The sequence below is a fragment of the Triturus cristatus genome, chromosome 10 (genome assembly GCF_964204655.1).
Source record: "Triturus cristatus chromosome 10, aTriCri1.1, whole genome shotgun sequence".
In the NCBI taxonomy this organism is placed as follows: domain Eukaryota; kingdom Metazoa; phylum Chordata; class Amphibia; order Caudata; family Salamandridae; genus Triturus; species Triturus cristatus.
The window spans coordinates 131,856,614-131,874,048 of record NC_140593.1 but is presented as its reverse complement, the minus strand read 5'-3'; the positions used below and the strand labels follow the sequence as shown (position 1 = coordinate 131,874,048).

General features: G+C 47.0%; 1 protein-coding gene across 1 annotated transcript in view; it reads right to left on the bottom strand.

The window, feature by feature from the left end:
* Positions 1 to 17,435, bottom strand: part of GGCT (gamma-glutamylcyclotransferase) — a 149,355-nt gene that overhangs the window by 106,170 nt on the left and 25,750 nt on the right. The window contains exon 2 of the mRNA XM_085630631.1: positions 12,873 to 13,018. Coding sequence (XP_085486757.1) covers positions 12,873 to 13,018 — 146 coding nt within the window. The remainder of the gene's footprint in view (positions 1 to 12,872; positions 13,019 to 17,435) is intronic.

The window sequence follows — 17,435 nt, the reverse complement described above, 5'->3', positions numbered from 1 at the left end:
ACTTCAGCATGGGACAACTCTTGGTGGCCAGCCACTCTGGGATCCCCTCCCACCCCAACGGACCCCGCCTGCAACCGCGGCATCATACTGAAGTGATCACTCACAATGAACAGCCAAATCAACGCAGTTTGCTCAGCCTGCTTCCACACGCTCTGCCTACTTCGCAAGACATTCAGATGGATCCCCACAGAATCCAGAAAGACGGTTACTCACGCACTCATCACCAGCAGACTCGACTACGGCAACCCACTGTACGTCAGCGTCACCCAGAAATAGCTAAAAAAAGTACAGAAAGTACAAAACGCCACAGCCAGACTGGCCCACGACATCCCCTGCTGCCGCCACATCACGTAACACCTCCGACAACTCTACTGGTTCCCAGTCAACAAGAGAATCATGTTCAAGCTCCTCACACATGCCTACAAAGCTCTCCACAACGAAGGACCAGCATACCTGAACCACCGCCTCGCACTTCACATACCTGCCAGACAACTCTGTTCCGTCTATCTTGGCCTAGCCTCCGTCCCCAGGATGCACAAGACCAGAAGCAGTGGCAGTTAATTCTCCTACTTCGCCACCAAGACCTGGAACACTCTGCCCCTCCACCTCAGGCAATCCGTGTCGCTGACCCAATTCAAGAAGGACCTCAAGACCTGGCTCTTTTAATGATCCTACACCCAGAGGGCCTAGCAGTCCCACCCCCACCCCAAGCGCCTTGAGACCCTCACGGGTGAGTAGACGTGCTTTACAAGTCCCAGATTGCTTGATTGAACACAATGTAGTTATGCAGATGTGTTACTTTAAATTTCTTAAACCTCAACATCCGAGACAGAAGCATTTAACATTGGTATGCTGTTGCCATGTGAGTAATGTAATAATGCACGAGCCCTGACCATATGTGAACAGCCAAGTGAAAAATTTAACAGGTAATAGGGGAGGTTACCTTTGGTTCCGGCAACAACGGTGTTGATTTGCATTGTGATCAGCCAGCAGAAGCAGAGGCAGGACATGCAGGATATGCTCCATGGTGGTACAGGAAGTGGGAAGGTGAGTAAAGGTGAGTTTGTGCCTTATATAAGTTCCATTCCACCAACTCAGGTGTGGAGGTTTCCCCCACCACAGCTGCGTCGGCAGGAAGGCACATCATGATTGGCCCAGTGGAGAAACTGACGGTCCTCTCTCCAACAGCCGCTTTTGCCTATCCCACTGTCAACGCGGTCGAGATTTCCAGGTGGTAACAGCAGAACCACGGCGGTCTTTTGTCTATGCAATAACCAACATCTAAATAGGGCGGGCAGACCGCCAAGTTGGCAGACGGAAAGACAGCTGAAAAAGCGACAGTAGGACCCTATCGGCCAAGAACTAAATCAGGCCCTGAGTATGTGAGGAAGAGAGGCAAAGAGAGCATAAGATCTAGTGTAAACTTCTAAACAAATGGTGGAAGTGGCATGTGAAAGGAGGGGCAGAGAAATGATTAGTAAGAGGAGGGATTCTTTTATGGTGTTAGTGGCTGGGCAATATAAAAAGCTGAAGTCTTCTGGTTAGGTGTTACTTTAATAAACTGTTAAGACATGATCTCAGACTGTGGTGCACTGTGCAATCAAAAGTGGATTAGGGCCTTGAGGTCTGTAAATGAATGTTATAGATTGTGACTGAAAGTGAAAGGCTGGAAGATAGGTTTTGAAAGAGCGAATGAGAGTTAGTTTGAAAGAAACTCAATGAGAGAAAGAGAGAGACATAAAGAGAAACAGAGAGATGAGACCACACCAAGGTGGATATGTTGATGATGGTGAATCCACTATCAGTGTTTGGTGATGTAATTGTAGGAAGAACTAACCTTCTGGTGCAAAAGTGGAGGGGAGATATTTTATTGCAATGAAACTTAAAATCCAGCAGGTAGTCAGTAATGAGGTCACGGATGGCATGTGCATGTTTATTTGGAGAGTGGGCAGGACAGAGTATTAGTAGGGGCGGGAGAAAAAGGCGAACTGTGGGACGAGGGATGTGAATAAGATTGGTAGTGTGGCAGGTGCATGCAATCTGGGCTTGCTTGGGTTTGCTGACAAGGTGAGGATGGTAGTGGCTTGTCCTGTATTCAGCAGCGGCTTCTCCATATGAGTGGAGGAGTGTCATCCTGCATCCTCTGCAAGCACAGCAAAAGTTAAAAATAAAATGGTAAGACCTGGCATCTTTTGCCATGTTTTCCCTTTCTTTTTGCCTTCTGACCTCCTGTTTTTGTTATTATACTTGACTTCGTTTTTGCTGGTTTAGTGTCTAAAGTGCAAATTGTGTTATGATTTATTTTCCATGATTGGCATATTTGGTTTTCTAGTAAATCCCTAGTACAGTGCACTGTATGTCACCAGGACCTGTAAATCAAATGCTACTAGCAGGCCTGCAGCACTGGTTGTGGCACCCACACAATTAGCTTTTCAAAGGTGTCTCAGTTAAGGGTGGGCGTAGTGGGCGTAGTGGGGCTACGTGAAGCAGCACGTAGTGTGCCCGAATCTACGCACACTACGCGCTTCGCGTAGCCCCACTACGCGCCACCCGCCACCCACCCACCCTACTTTTAAAAGCTAAAATAAATTTGTAAAAAAGCAAATTAAAGGCACTTACCTGACGCGCGGCGTCTCCCGGGGCTCCCTCTTCCCGGTTTTCCATTTTCCTGACAAATGCGCATGCGCGGACGCCCGCGCATGCGCATTTCTTGCGAGAAATGCGCATGCGCGGGCGTCCGCGCATGCGCATTTGTCAGGAAAATTGAAAACCAGGAAGAGGGAGCCCCGGGAGACGCCGCGCGTCAGGTAAGTGCCTTTAATTTGCTTTATTACAAATTTATTTTAGCTTTTAAAAGTAGGGCGGGCGGGAGGCGGGTGGTGGGCGGCAGGCAGCTATGCTTCGCCCTCGCGTGTGCGTAGGCGCTGCCTGCTTCGCCTACTTCGAAAACTGCGAAGCAGGCAGCGCTACGTACACTACGTGGGCGAAGCGTAGTGTCGCGCCCAGGGTTAGTCTCAGTCCTGCCACTGTAGTGTCTGCGCACAGTTTTAGCTTCCATGTCGACCTGGCAAGTGCACCCACTTGCCAGGCCCTAAATTTCCTTCTTACTACATCTAAAGCACCCCTAAGGTAGGCCCAAAGTACCCCGATGGGCAGAGTGCAGTGTATGTGAAAGGTAGGACATGTAGTAGTGCGTTTTACATGTCCTGAAAGTGAAATACTGTGCATTTCGTTTTTCACTATTGCAAGGACTAGTTCTCCCATAAGCTATCTTTTATAGCTGCCTTGTAACATTTTACAAGTGTAACTTTCAATTGGGAACAGCTAGAGATTTGGAGTTTAGGCTCTGTGAACACAGAATTTAGTAAACGTGGTTTTTAAACTGTGTGTTTGAAAGTGCCACTTGTAGTAAGTAAAAGAACAAAGGGTATGCTGTTCCTAATTAAAACTAAAGCACAAGGAAAACCGGTTTTGCATGGTCAAGGAAAATACAAAGATGAAGATTCATCCTTTTGGAATTTAGGGCTCTCACACACCTGGCTGGGTGTCATGCTTCATCATAGGGCTGCTCCTCGTCGGGTAAGCGCTGCAATACCCGACGGGCTCCCTATTAGGGGCTCTTTAGTGGAGATCTTTTTTCCAAAAGCCGTTTAGGTGCCATGGGGGTGAGGGGTCTAAGAAGTGTAGATGATGAAGTGCTAATGTGTCATGTGATAGGGACAGGTGTGGAAGTACCACTGCAAAATAATTTTATTCTATGGGTCTCCCACCCTGATTAAAAAGAAGAACAAAGGCGCAGATCTGAGGTAATGTCTCAGGTGGGGCGCTCTATTGCGTGGTCAACATGTTTCTCGCCAACATGTTTCTTGCCTTTTCATAGCTAAATCGGGTGGCGATTAGTCAGGACCAAAGAAAGAACAAACCTATCTCCACTTAGGTGGTGATGTGGTGACAACTACCTATTCTTGTGTCTACCCAAACATACATTATATGTAATAACTGATAGCACTTGACCAACCCAACTAGGGTTAATCAATTATGTCCTCAATACCCGGCAGGAATCACACAAGGAACTTCCTTATGTAGTGTGCGTCATTCGCACTCTGTCCGCTGACCTACCCCACTTCTGCCAGGACAGGCGCTGCATCGGTTCAGCTACCTAGTAAACCAGCATTACTAACCGCGCATTACGATGAAGTTTTATTCATTCTGTCGTCATCTTTGTGACTGTACTGATACTGCATCTTCTCTCTTGTCATTTCGTAACTGTGTCAAGGATATTTACTCTGACTACTCCCCTGGTTCTACACTACTTTCCTTTCTCTACTGATTAACTGCGCAACATGCTTCTGAAAGTTTGTGTAATGTGTGTTTACTCCAGTTACAGGTACCACTGACCTGTGACTAAGAAGATAGGTGAGTCAAATACCTACCCTTTAACGGGGCTTACAATATTAGCAACCCAGCATTTTCACTTAGATCCTGAAAAAAGCCCTCCGACCCCTCCTGGCCAGCAATAGAGGATGAAACATGTCGACCTTTTGACTTCACAAGATCTACACGGTGCAATAGAACAATAACATTTCTATAGAAGCACCACCATATTTTTACCCTTGCCACCTCTCCTTCTGAATTAAGTTTGTTTAGGAGAGAGAGTGAAGCAATTTTAGCTCACTTCTGCTTTTTTGTTCACTTCACTTTTTCTACCTCATTTCTGATCACAACTGTCAAAACCCGTGGTTCAACCTCGAGGTGGAGGAAAGAATTTTTATCAAAAAGACCGGATGATGCTTTCATGTTTCTAGAAGTGGAGAATCAAGATATACCGCTATAATGCTCCTGTACGTGAATGAGGGTTTTTATGTTGGTTACCACACCGGACCCTGGTATTACAGGTACAAGTGATCCATTCCCCTTATGATTATTGACACCAAAGACTTCACCATCCTCTGGGTACCTGAATCTGGAACTGCGTGTTTCAGCTACCACAGAGGAAAAAGAAGCCTGACGCAGTCAACGATGACGCTGCCGGCTTCGTGATCTGTGGGCCCTGCAACGAGCGCCGCCGCATTTCACACCACAACCCTGGTCTTACCGACACCATAGTGGAGCCGCTGCTTGCACCGTGACCTGTGGACACTGCGTGGCACACTGCCTCGCTTCACATCGCAGCCCTGGTATCCCCGACAATGTCACTCCACACCGACATCGACACCGCTGCCTGCACAGTGGCACAGGGGGCACCGCTCATAAGTTCATTGACGCACTGCCCCTGTCCCACACCTTAGCCTTGGCCCACCGACACCATCGACTCCAGATCAGCAATGACAAGGACGCTGCTTGCACCATGACCTGTCAGAACTCCAAAGAGCACCACCCCACTTCGCACCACAGCCCCAGTCTCACAGACGCCGCTGAATGCTGTCAACGAGAGGCTGCCTGCACCGCAACCTAAGAGCACCGCACGCTGCACCTCTGCACTTTGCAACGCAGCCTTGATGCCTGACAATGCCAGCCCCCCCTAATTCAACCTCACAGAGTTCGATCCGCAACACTTGTGACTTCAAGGGCCCGACGACTCCTGCATCAACCTCTGGGACCGATGCCTGCCGACGCTGCATCTTCCTGACACCGTAAAAAGCCTGTGACGCCGCGATCAGCCTGAACTGCTGGATTTGTTTGTTCACGACATTGTGATAGCCCTGGACGGAGCTATCGACTTCAAGAAAGGAATATGCTACTTACAAGTATGCATCTGTTCCTGGCATGTAGAGCTGCAGATCTACACACTTTTGCATAGATCGCCATCTGGTGTTGGGCCCGGATGTTTGCAGTTTGTTTTTCCTCTTGGAAAGTCTTTGGAAGTCACGAGGTTGGTAACTCCTCCCTTGGTTCGTATTGCGCATGGGCTTCGGCTCCATCCTCAGATTGTTTTTCGCCAAGAGGGAAAGATGGAGCGTAATAATAACAGTGAGGAAACCCATGTGTGTTGTATCTAAATAAGATAGACTGGAACAGATACAGGTAGCCGGGTGGGCGTGTGTAGATCTGCAGCTCTACATGCCAAGAACAGATGCATACTGGTAAGTAGCATATTCCGTTCGAGGCATATGAGCTGCAGATTAAACACTTTTGCATAGACTATATAGCAGTTCCCAACCCTAGCGGCGACCACCGGTATCTGTTGCAGTGGTTTGAAATAGTGTCTTTAGTACAGCCTGGCCCACACTAGCTTGTTGCTTGGTTTGCACATCTACACAGTAATGTTTAGTGAAAGTGTGTGGTGTTGACCATGTAGCTGCTTTGCAGATATCATCTAATGGGATGTTCCCTAGAAAAGCTATAGAAGCCCCTATCTTTCTTGTAGAGTGGGCTTTAGGGGAACAGATAGCGTGCGTTTTGCTTTGTGGTAGCAAATCTGTATGCATTTTACAATCCACCTAGCTATCCCTGATTTAGAGATGGGGTTGCCTTTATGAGGTGGAGAGAAAGAGACAAACAGTTGCTTTGTCTTTCTGAAAGGTTGTGTTCTCTGGATATAGTAAAGTAAGTCCCTTTTAACATCCAGTGTGTGTAGAGCCCTTTCTGCAACAGTTTGAGGTTGCGAGAAAAAAAACGGTAATTCTACTGATTGGTTTAGATGAAAGGGTGAGATGACTTTCGGTAGGAATTTTGGGTTGGTACAGAGGACAACCTTGTTCAGGTGCATTTGGAGAAAAGGTTCCTGTATAGTAAGTGCTTGTATCTCACTGACCCTTCTAAGGGAAGTGATGGCTACAAGGAAAGCTGTTTTCCATGTGAGGAATTGCAGTTCGCATTTATGCAAAGGTTCGAAAGGTGGTCCCATTAGCCTTGTGAGAACTATATTTAAGTTCCACACAGGTGAGGGTGGCACTCTGGGGGGAATTATTCGTTTTAGGCCTTCCATGAAGGCTTTAATGGCAGGCAATCTGAAAAGTGATAGGTGCTGTCTGTTTTGTCGGTAAGCGGCAATTGCTACGAGGTGTAGCCAAATGGATGTATATGCTAGGTTACATCTTTGTAGATGGAGTAAGTAGCATATGATATGCTGTATGGATGCGTCTAGAGGGTTGATTGTGTTGTTATGGCAATAAACAACAAATCTTTTCCACTTGGCAGCGTAGCAGGCTCTAGTGGTAGGGCGTCTAGCTTCTTTGATAACGTTCATACAGTCAGGGGGAAGGTTAAGGTATCCGAATTCTAGGATCTCAGGAGCCAGATCGCAAGGTTGAGCTGAGCTGGGTCCGGGTGTCTGATCTCTCCATGGTTCTGGGTTAGGAGGCATGGTGAGAGGTGTAACTTTTGGTGTGGCACTACCGAGAGTTCCAGCAGCGTGGTGTACCACGGTTGTCTGGCCCATGTTGGAGCTGCTAGAATCAGTGTGAGGGAGTGCTGTTGTAGCTTTCGCACCACTAATGGAATGAGTGGGAGAGGTGGAAAGGCGTACGCAAATTTGCCTGACCAGTTCATCCATATCGCATTGCCTTTGGACAATGGGTGTGGGTATCTGGCGGCGAAGCTTGGGCATTTTTTGTTTTCGTGGGTGGCGAAGAGGTCTATGTTTGGATGTCCCCACATCTGAAAGAACGGGTGAAGAACCTGCGGGTGAAGTTCCCACTCGTGGATCTGCTGCGATTGTCTGCTGAGCAGATCTGCCATGGTGTTTTGGACTCCTGGGACATGTTGGACTAGGAGAAAGATTTTGTGTGGAATTGCCCATCTCCATATGCTCTGAGCTAGTTGAGAGAGTTGTGGAGAGTGTGTGCCGCCTTGTTTTTGAATGTAGTACATGGCCGTCATGCTGTCTGTGCGAATAAGGACTGCCTTGCCTAAAATGTGAGTGTGAAAGGATTTTAGGGCTAGAAAGATTGCCAGTAACTCCAGATGGTTGATGTGGAGTAACTTTTGTTGCGGCGTCCATGTGCCCTGTACTGTGAGGTGTAGTAGATGAGCTCCCCAGCCGGAGAGCGATGCGTCTGTTGTTTATTGTGGAACCGGGTCCAGGAACGGTCGACCTCTGGAAAGATTCGTGGTGTTCCACCACTGCAGAGAGCGATGGGTGCGACTGTCTACCAACACCAGATCTGTCAGTTGCCCCTGGGCCTGGTTCCATTGGCGCGCTAAGCACTCTTGGAGTGGACGCATCTGGAGTCTTGCATGAGGCACTATGAAAATGCAAGAGGCCATCATCCCTATCAGTTGCATAAACACTCTTGCTGGGAGAGAGTGTTGAGGTATGAATCTTTGACGCAAAGCCTGAATGCTTGCCATCCTGGCAGGATTGGGGTAGGCTATGGCTTTTGAGGTGTCTATGGTGGCACCGAGGTATTGCTTTGTGTGGGATGGCATTAGCTGGGACTTTTGGTGGTTCACCGTGAAACCTAGCTGGTGAAGTAGTTGGATTGTAGTGGCGGTGTGATGTACACATTGATTGTAGGACGTGGCTTTTATTAGCCAGTGGTCCAAATATGGGAAGACATGAATGTGCTGTCTTCTGAGGTGTGCCGCCACTCCGCTAGGCACTTGGTGAATACCCTTGGTGCTGTTGTGACCCCGAATGGGAGCACCTTGAACTGGTAGTGTTGCCCGTCCACTACAAATCTGAGGTACTTTCTGTGGGCATGGTGTACCGGAATGTGAAAGTATGCGTCTTTCAAGTCCAATGTGGTGAGAAAGTCGTTCTGGGAGAGGAGCGGAAGTACCTGCTGAAGTGTTACCATGTGAAAATGGTCCGAATGTATGTATGTGTTTAGAGGCCGGAGATCTAAGATAGGTCGTAGAGTCGTGTCTCTTTTTGGTATCAGAAAATATAGGGAGTAGACCCCTAAATTTTGCTGATTGGCGGGGACTTGTTCTATCGCCTCTTTTTGTAGGAGGGAGATTACCTCCTGTTTTAGTAACGTGGAATGTTCTTGTGACATTGGGCGTTGCCTGGGTGGAATGTTGGGGGGGTAGATGTCAATTCTAGGCAGTACCCTGAACGAATAATTTGGGTCACCCATCTGTCTGATGTGATGGACTCCCAGACGTGAAGGAAATTTTGTAGTCTGCCCCCGACCGGAGTGGGATGGTCTGGAGGGAGCAGGGGGAAGTCATTGGGTAGGCGGTGTGGCAGAGCGGGCGGTATTTGTTTTGCCTCTGCCTTTATTGTTATTGCCTCTATAGCCGCTTCTTTGATAACCCCTTGTGAAGGTGGATTGAGCAGGGGATTTGTAGGAAGTGGACGCGCTATCTGAGGAGTAGCCTCTGCCCGTGCCCCGAACGGAAGAGCGGTGAAAGGAGCGCCCAGGAGGGTGTGACTGTAGGGCTCCCATAGATTTCGCCGTATCTGTGTCTTTCTTCATCTTCTCGAGGGCCTCATCAACCTTTGGACCGAATAGATGTTCTTGATCAAATGGATGATTTAATATGGAGGCTTGTACCTCAGGTTTAAAGCCTGAAACTCTCAGCCAAGCATGACGACGGAGGAGGACGCTAGTGTTAATGGCCCTGGAGGCTGTGTCTGCTGCGTCTAAGGCACAGCGTATAGAGGTGTTAGTTATGGTCTTACTCTCTTGAATTAATTCATTGGCCCTATTTCTGTATTTTTCTGGGAGATGGTGCATGATGGTTTCTAGTTCATCATAATGCGCTCTGTCGTATCTGGCCAATAGCGCTTGAGTGTTGGCGATACGCCATATATTGGCTGCCAGTGCGCTTTCCTGACGCGTCCAGGAGCTTTGACTCTTTGTCAGGTGGTGGTGCTTCGCCTGACGCCTGGGAATTTGACCTCTTCCGTGCAGTGGATACCACTAGGGAATCCAGTGGCGCTGGCCCTTTGATGTAGGCAGGATCTGTGGGGGCAGCTTTATACTTTTTCTCTATGCGTGGGTTTAGGACCCTAGCCCTGACTGGGTCTTTAAAAACCTCTGGCGCATGTTTTATTACCCCTTTGAGCATAGGTAGTATAGAAGTAGACCTATGTGCGGTATCAAAGGTGTCGAGGAGGAAATCTTCCTCTACCGGGTCAGTGTGTAGCTCTACCCCGTGATAATGTGCCGCCCTCTGAAGTAGGTGGTGAAAACCTAATGAGTCTTCTGGTGGAGATGGCCTGGATGGATAAAGGTCATCTTGTGGGACATCTGGAATGTCTGGATTATTATAATCGTCCCATGGGTCTGGGGATCCTGTAGGGGTGGGGTCTTGTGGCACATCTGCTGGATCGTAGTATGGGTCCCCCTGATCATCATGGTCTGGAGACGGGGTCGGAGAGCGATGAGGCAGGGGTGGAGAAGGCGGAGGGGGCAGAGGTGGAGAGGGTGGAGGAGGTGGAGGAGGTAGGGAAGGCACTCTGAAAGGGGAGGTAGCACAGTCTTTCCTCTTTGGAGGTGGAGGCGGAGCTGGTTTGTCCAAATGTCTCTTTTTAGAAGAAAGTGCCCAATGTCCAGTTTTTGGATCCTTGGTAAGTGTCTTTTGCAAAGGATCCGTTGTAAACAGTTCTTGAGACAATGGCTGTTCGGTCGGCGCGGAAGGTTTCAGGGCCGATGGCTTTTTAGGCTTGTCCGTGCCGTGCTTTTTGGAACCTCCGATTTTTTGGTCGGCGCCGAGGCAGGCTTCGGCGCGGGAGTGTTGGTGCCGAGGGCCTTATGATGTTTGGTCGGTACCGAGAGGCTGGGTTTCGACACCGAGGGCTTTGGTGCGGAGCTCGGTGTCGAGGTAGAGGCCGATCTCTTTTTCGGTGCCGAAGTGTGTTTATCGGCACCGCTGGCAGGCTTCTTCACCGGGCCCGAAGGTGGGGTGTTCGAAGCAGTGTCTTTGGTCTTGCCTAGGCCAGGAGGCGAAGGCGTGACCGAAGCCTTTTTGGGTGTCGGCGCGGGTGTGGGAGGGGGTATTTTACTCACGACCCTCTGCGCCGGAGTGATTTCCTCCACATCTGAGTCGTCGGCTTCAGAAGCACTGACGAGGTCCTCTTCGGTGTGCTGCGGTCCCGGATCTTCGATGTCGTCTCCGAAGATGTCGACTGGAACGGAGGTCAAGGAGTGTGCCATGTTTCGTCTGGCTCTTCGGTCCCGAATAGTCTTTTTCGATCTGAAAGACTTACAGGCCGGACAGTCTCGAGCCTCGTGTTCAGGGGAGAGGCAGAAGTTGCACACCTCATGAAGATCGGTGTGGGGGAACTTGGACCCACATCGAGGGCACTTCTTGAATGGAGTTCTTTCCATCAGCCGAGATCAGAGCTTGGATAGGCCCGAAGGCCGCCGTCGACGACTGGAATCGAAGGTGTGTCGAAGAGAAGGCGATTGAGGAGATCAGGATCTGAACAATACCGCGAAGAGCGAGGATTCCACTTCGATCGGCGAACTGGAAATGTTCAGGACCGGAGCGCGAAGTATTACATCCGAGCCCGATGGCGGAAAAAAACAATCTGAGGAAGGAGCCGAAGCCCATGCGCAATACGAACCAAGGGAGGAGTCACCGACCTCGTGACTTCCAAAGACTTTCGAAGAGGAAAAACAAACTGCAAACATCCGGGCCCAACACCAGATGGCGATCTATGCAAAAGTGTGTAATCTGCAGCTCATATGCCTCGAACCTATATTTTAATTCTATTTTTACAATATTTGTATTTCGATTACTGTGTATTGAAGTTTTTATCATTTTGGTCTGGTTGTACACAGATAAATGGCGCCTATTTTTCTAAAACTGCTTCACACATTGCCTCGGAGATAAGCCTGACTGTTCGTGCCAAGCTACCAAGGGGGTGAGCAGGGGTTATTTTACACATGTAACCCCCTTATCCGAGCTAGAAGGAAGGGTCCCTACTTGGACAAGGTGCATAACAATAATCCCCATTTCTAACAGTAATAAACTGAGTTATTTTACGTTTTATTTTTTCCTCTGCCTGCCAGAGCTGTGAGGTTGGGACATGGCCATTGCTGTAGATTGGCAGCAGAAAGGAGTGGTGATAGCAGTTTAAAGTGTGCATGTCATTTGGCCGGCTGTCTTGCGACGGCCAGCCTAACATGCACAGTTCAAACCTCTCCAACACAAACTGTCTTAGACAGCCGGGTGGGGAGAAGGCACAGGAATCCAGTGCCTGAAAGAGTGCTCAGACAGCCCACTCCAACCAATCCTGGAGCTTCTTTCATGCTGATTGACAGCATGAGAGCAGCATCTGCAATGGTTAGGGGAGTCAGCTCTAGGGCCCCAGACGACTGGAGGAGAACACCAGTATCAGAGGACATGCAGGCAGTAGGTAAGTAAATACTGAATTTATATTTCACATATTTAAACAGAATAAACAATAACTAAATTGCTAAAGTGCATTACATTAAAGTTCTAAAGTTAACTTTAAAATGTTAATGTAATACATGAAAGCGATTTAGTGACTGTTTAGCAGGCGAGCCGAGCATTTAATTTAATTTAGCTTGAGTCAGCAGTGGCACCGCTTTGATCCACTGATAGACAGTGTGAGAAACTCACACAGCTTTCAGCCACAACTCCAGGATCTTAGTCGTGATGGTTCAATACAAAAGCTGCAGCCCCCAACCCTCCCAACATCAAATATAGCCAAGTAAGAGTCGCCATCAACTCCTTAGGACTGTTATTCCAATGTCCAGAAAAGACTCTGTGGAGAACTGTGATAAAAAAACGCAATGGGCATCTAGACACTATCAAGTGATGAACGCAAACTATTAAGCAGCAGTCAATGTTCACCGAAGGGAGGTCGAGGCTCGGCAGGGTTGTGGTCTGATGGAACAACAGAGTGATGTTGCAGCCCCTTGACTGGTTGACATTTGTTCCCTCAGACCAACTTTGTTTTAATGAAAAGGAATTGCATTTGTGAGATTTTGAAATGATAATTCACCTACTTGTCCAGGGAACTTAAATTGTCAACATTCATTTTCCAGACCACTCCCCACACTTCATCTCCTGGGCTTTGAAGAATGGTAGCTGAGCCCCCGTGCCAACGTCCATTTTGTCTTCCTCGCCGATTCCCAAAGGCCAGCTTAAAATCCTGCCCATGAAAACAAATGGAAGATGAAATCAGTCAGTACTTAGGGGACATAAGTTCCAAATATAAATGAGTTGCAGGTACAAGGCAAACTGTGTCACTTCAGGCAATTTTAGAGGTGCTGCAGAGAAAGGCTACTAGACATGGTGATGTTTTTCTGCTTCCACAACACGTAAATAACAAGCTCTAAATTGAGTGCATACCAAGTATGCCTCAATGCACAACCTCAGCATTCTGGTGCTTTGGGATTCAGACCTCACAGTTGCACCTAAATGGCTCCATGTTAGCATTACTTAAAACAACTAAATACATGCATGTGATTCACATGTACAATTTTTGGAAGTCTTGAGTGACTGCTGATCTCCCTCATGACTACTGAGACAGATCCTCTGTGCTAGATAGTGAAATTGATACACATGGAGAGTGAACACAATGATACGTACAACACTATTGATCTCATGTATACTCCACTTCAAAATTGTGATCATCATCCTGTAGAAAAGGCCCCCATAATCTAGGTCACACCGCTCCTGAGAAGTCCTCACTATCAAATTGGGGTTATCGCTCACACCTAGTCGCAAGAATGAAATCTGCTCCAGAAGTTTTAAAAGTTGTTAATTCAGAGCACTGCAATGGGTATGCATGTGAACGTCACAAGCAGGATGCTTACCTTCCCTTATATGCACACTAAAGACACAGGTGATGCATTATTTTTGATGCAGGATACTCATGGAGCGTATGAAGGCTCAGCGCCAGAAAGATGTAGAAAAGGGTCATAGAGCGGCATAGTCCATGCGGCAATGATGGTTTTAGCAACTGTACAGTCAGCATTGCTGCGTCCAAAGTCACGAAAAGTTAATCAGTAGAAAGCAGAGCCTAGGGTCTGTCGAGATAAAAGAGTAAGGTGTGTCCAATGTACAAGTTGTCCACTGGCCTCCCAACCTGGGGAGGAATATGGAGGTGGAAAGAATATAAGAAGGGGCCTCCTCATTTAAAAAGCACTCTTGCAGAACCTTACAGACATTGGTAGGGCGAGTCCTCAAGACCATCTTCTTCTAGTTGGATTCATGAAATGGTTCTAAAGTGTATTGGGCATGCAACTCATTAATGCAAATATCCGATGTATCCGCCACTAAAAAAGAGGTTGTCGATGAGAAAACCTTTGTGTCACAGGAGATCAAAGACTCAAACGTTTTATGCATCAGTCAGGCTAGGATCAGACCGAGGGCCCAAAGTGCCTTTTGACTGCCTCCTTGGAGAAAAACTCCCTACACCTATTGGGTTTTACAAAATCTTCACAGAGGTGCTGGAGTGAAGCCCTACAAGAATGTCCTTGCCCAATCCAGCATGAGGTTTTTCAATAGGTAAGTTGGACCCCAGTCCATCCAGGAGGTGAACCAGTCACAACAACTGGAAATCAGCTGGTTTGAAATGGAATCTACAACCGGGCAATGGAAGGCTATAAAGATGGTGTCAATGACCTCCTAGTTTTGTTTCCACAAATGAAGAGGGTGCAGATACCTCCCGAGGCACTCTGCTCTGGTGTTGTTGACTACGCATTTTGACAGGCCAGCAGAAACATGGTATAATTTATCTCCCAAACCCTCTGCTCTATTGATAGACTGCAAAACTGTAAGGAGTAGGCGCTTCCATGTTTTCTCACGTAGAAATGGGCCATTGTGTTGTCTGTGTGTCAAATTTCCACTCTTGGTGTCATCACTGGTTGAAATGCTTGTTATGCTGGAAACATTGACTTCTGCTTCAACACCCCCCATCTTTGTATAGTTGTCTGCAACCATAAGCTGCAGGCAGGGCAGATGAAAAGGGCATCCCACCAAAATGGTGGGAGCAGTGACCACGGTCACAAAGATGGCTCCAAAGATGGAAGGATTGGGATGGCTTGCAATAATTGTCCGGCAACGAGTCTTAATTCGGTGCCAGATGAAGATGCTGGGAACACAAGTGAAACTCAGCGTGGAGACCATTCACTGCAATCTATCTGTAGTCCAAGAGGCCTCTGGAACCACCAGGATAACAAGGAGTTCTTGTTGTAGCTGTACATCGCCCGACAGTTAGTCATCATCCTCTGTAGAATGCAGGGCATTTGCCATGCTTCAAACCAGAATGCACCATGGAGGATTAGCGGCAGTTGACAGAGAACCCACATTTCCCGATTGTTTGGGCAAGACTGGACTCTATTTCCTCCTTTAACAGTGTACTGATGCTACAGTCCTCCAGGTAGAGATAGGAGTGATTGCCTGCAGCTGCAAAACGGCAACTACCATGGCTAGATCATGGTAAAAAACATGGTGGGCTATACTGAGATCTAAATTCATAGTCCTGTACTTATACTGCTGGTTTCTCACCTTAAATTGGAGACACTTCCTGTGTGGGAGTCAGTTTATCCCCAGGCAGACCTATTAAAGCATTGAAAACTGTTTTGATAAGTCTTCTCTGTTGAGGCAGGGCTCTAGGCAGAATGTATTTTCCAGTGGGAAATGATGCAGAGTAAAACTGCCATGGGGGTGTGAGGTGAAGCCCAAAGGCTGCTCCACAGACAGGAAATCCAAAAATAGTGGTACAATGTGCAGGAGAACCTATGTTTCTTGCAGCTTGAGATGTGACGTCCGGAGACAACAGTCATACACCAATCCTTCTCCATTTTACCAGTAGGAGAAAGTAGGTTTTCTCCCCACCAAGGATATGGATAAAGTATTCCGATGCCAATTACCTAAAATTCCAGAAAGCATGGTTTAGGAGGCCATAACCAAACTTTACCATGTGTGGTAGTACATTAAGATGGCAGACCCAAGCCAGAAGAACCTTGCACCCAGCAGAGGAACATTAAAGAAAACATGAAGCATCCTCATGAGAATTGGTACAATAAGACAGATCAGGAAAAAATAAAAAGTAGAACAGCGAATAATGGTTTCAGCAACACACAGAGCTTACAGTATGAAATCAACATTCCCTTATTAGATTAGAAATGTGGCTTTTGAACCATACCATAACAGGGATTGTCGTACGTTTTCACAGCACTAATGAAAGCAGATTATGGACATGTATACATTGTGAGTGATCAGTTTATTTGCAATCTTTAGATGTTTTTACAAAACCAAAAGACTAAAAAAATTGGAGCTATTGAATGACTATTCTTAAGAATCAAGTAAACTCCCTAGTCAACTTGGGTCAACAAACACCACTTCAAGACACCAAAATGGAAGTTGTTGCTAGTGAAAAAGAGTAAATAACCAAAGGTGGGCAGATAGGCATAAGTATATTGCATTTTTTCCAATCTTCACTAGGCAAAGCACCCAACCATGGTCACTTCCACCCTCTTACTAGTCATATCTTCCCTTAAAAGCCGCTCACTGACTGCAACTTCAGTAAATGTCCAACTAATGACTTGGGGTTAAATTTAAATACACCATCCCCAGTTAAAGGCCGAGCCATTCTTGTCAACTCAGCCCAGGGAATCACATATTAGGCTCTAACATCATTGATAACTATGTATTGTCTTTTGCACTTTTTCCTGTGGTGGGCCATGCTGGGTGGTATCTCTTCTCCCATTTTATAGGTGTAATACAGTCTCTTAGTAGTTCCTGGACATGTGGTGTAAGAAATACCCTTGTGCTCTAGAATGTTGTGAATGAAATGTTATGATTACCAATGAAAGTTGGATCTCTCCTCGGAGCTGGCTGAGGTGTTTTTAATGAAGCTCTTAAGGCCAGATGTATGAACACATTTTCCATAGGCACAGAATGGGTAAAACTGTTTGATACATCTGGCCCTTAACCTTTTTCTTTATACACTTTCAATAGCGTGCATCTTCTTCTTTTTTAACACTGGAGAAGAGGATTAAAGTTAACACCCGTCTCTCTATCAACACCTCACCAGATAATTGGAAAATTGGAGTAAGATCACAGTAAGTTCTCACCTTTGTAGGAGTTTAAAAGAGACAATATGGCGAAACATGAAGGGAACTCTTCTGATTTCAAGCAAAGTTCCTGCCCAAAGGGGAGGAGGGTTCCATTTGCCACACAGTAAGCCTTACTTTCTCAAGAAAAAAACACCTGTGTGGAATAACAAGACCTGCTGCACATGGAAACTGGTGCTTAATGATGAATCATCCACTTTAAGACGGTGCTGTATCCCAAACTTGGGACTGATGTTTTAACTCACACAGTACATGTCGACATTTTGTGTGTAGGGGAAGTTACAGATTGAGTGATGTGAGGTACACACCATTTTGAAGCCCAATACTTGTGGTCAGAGTTACAGTTTCATTTTTTCATGTGTTTTTATTTATCAACGCATTTTTGGTGTCGAAGACCATAGTCTGCGTGTCAGCTATTTCTGGTCAACCTTGTTTCAAGTAAGTTTTGTTTGCATTCTGCAAGGAAGTAGAAGCTGGTTTCTT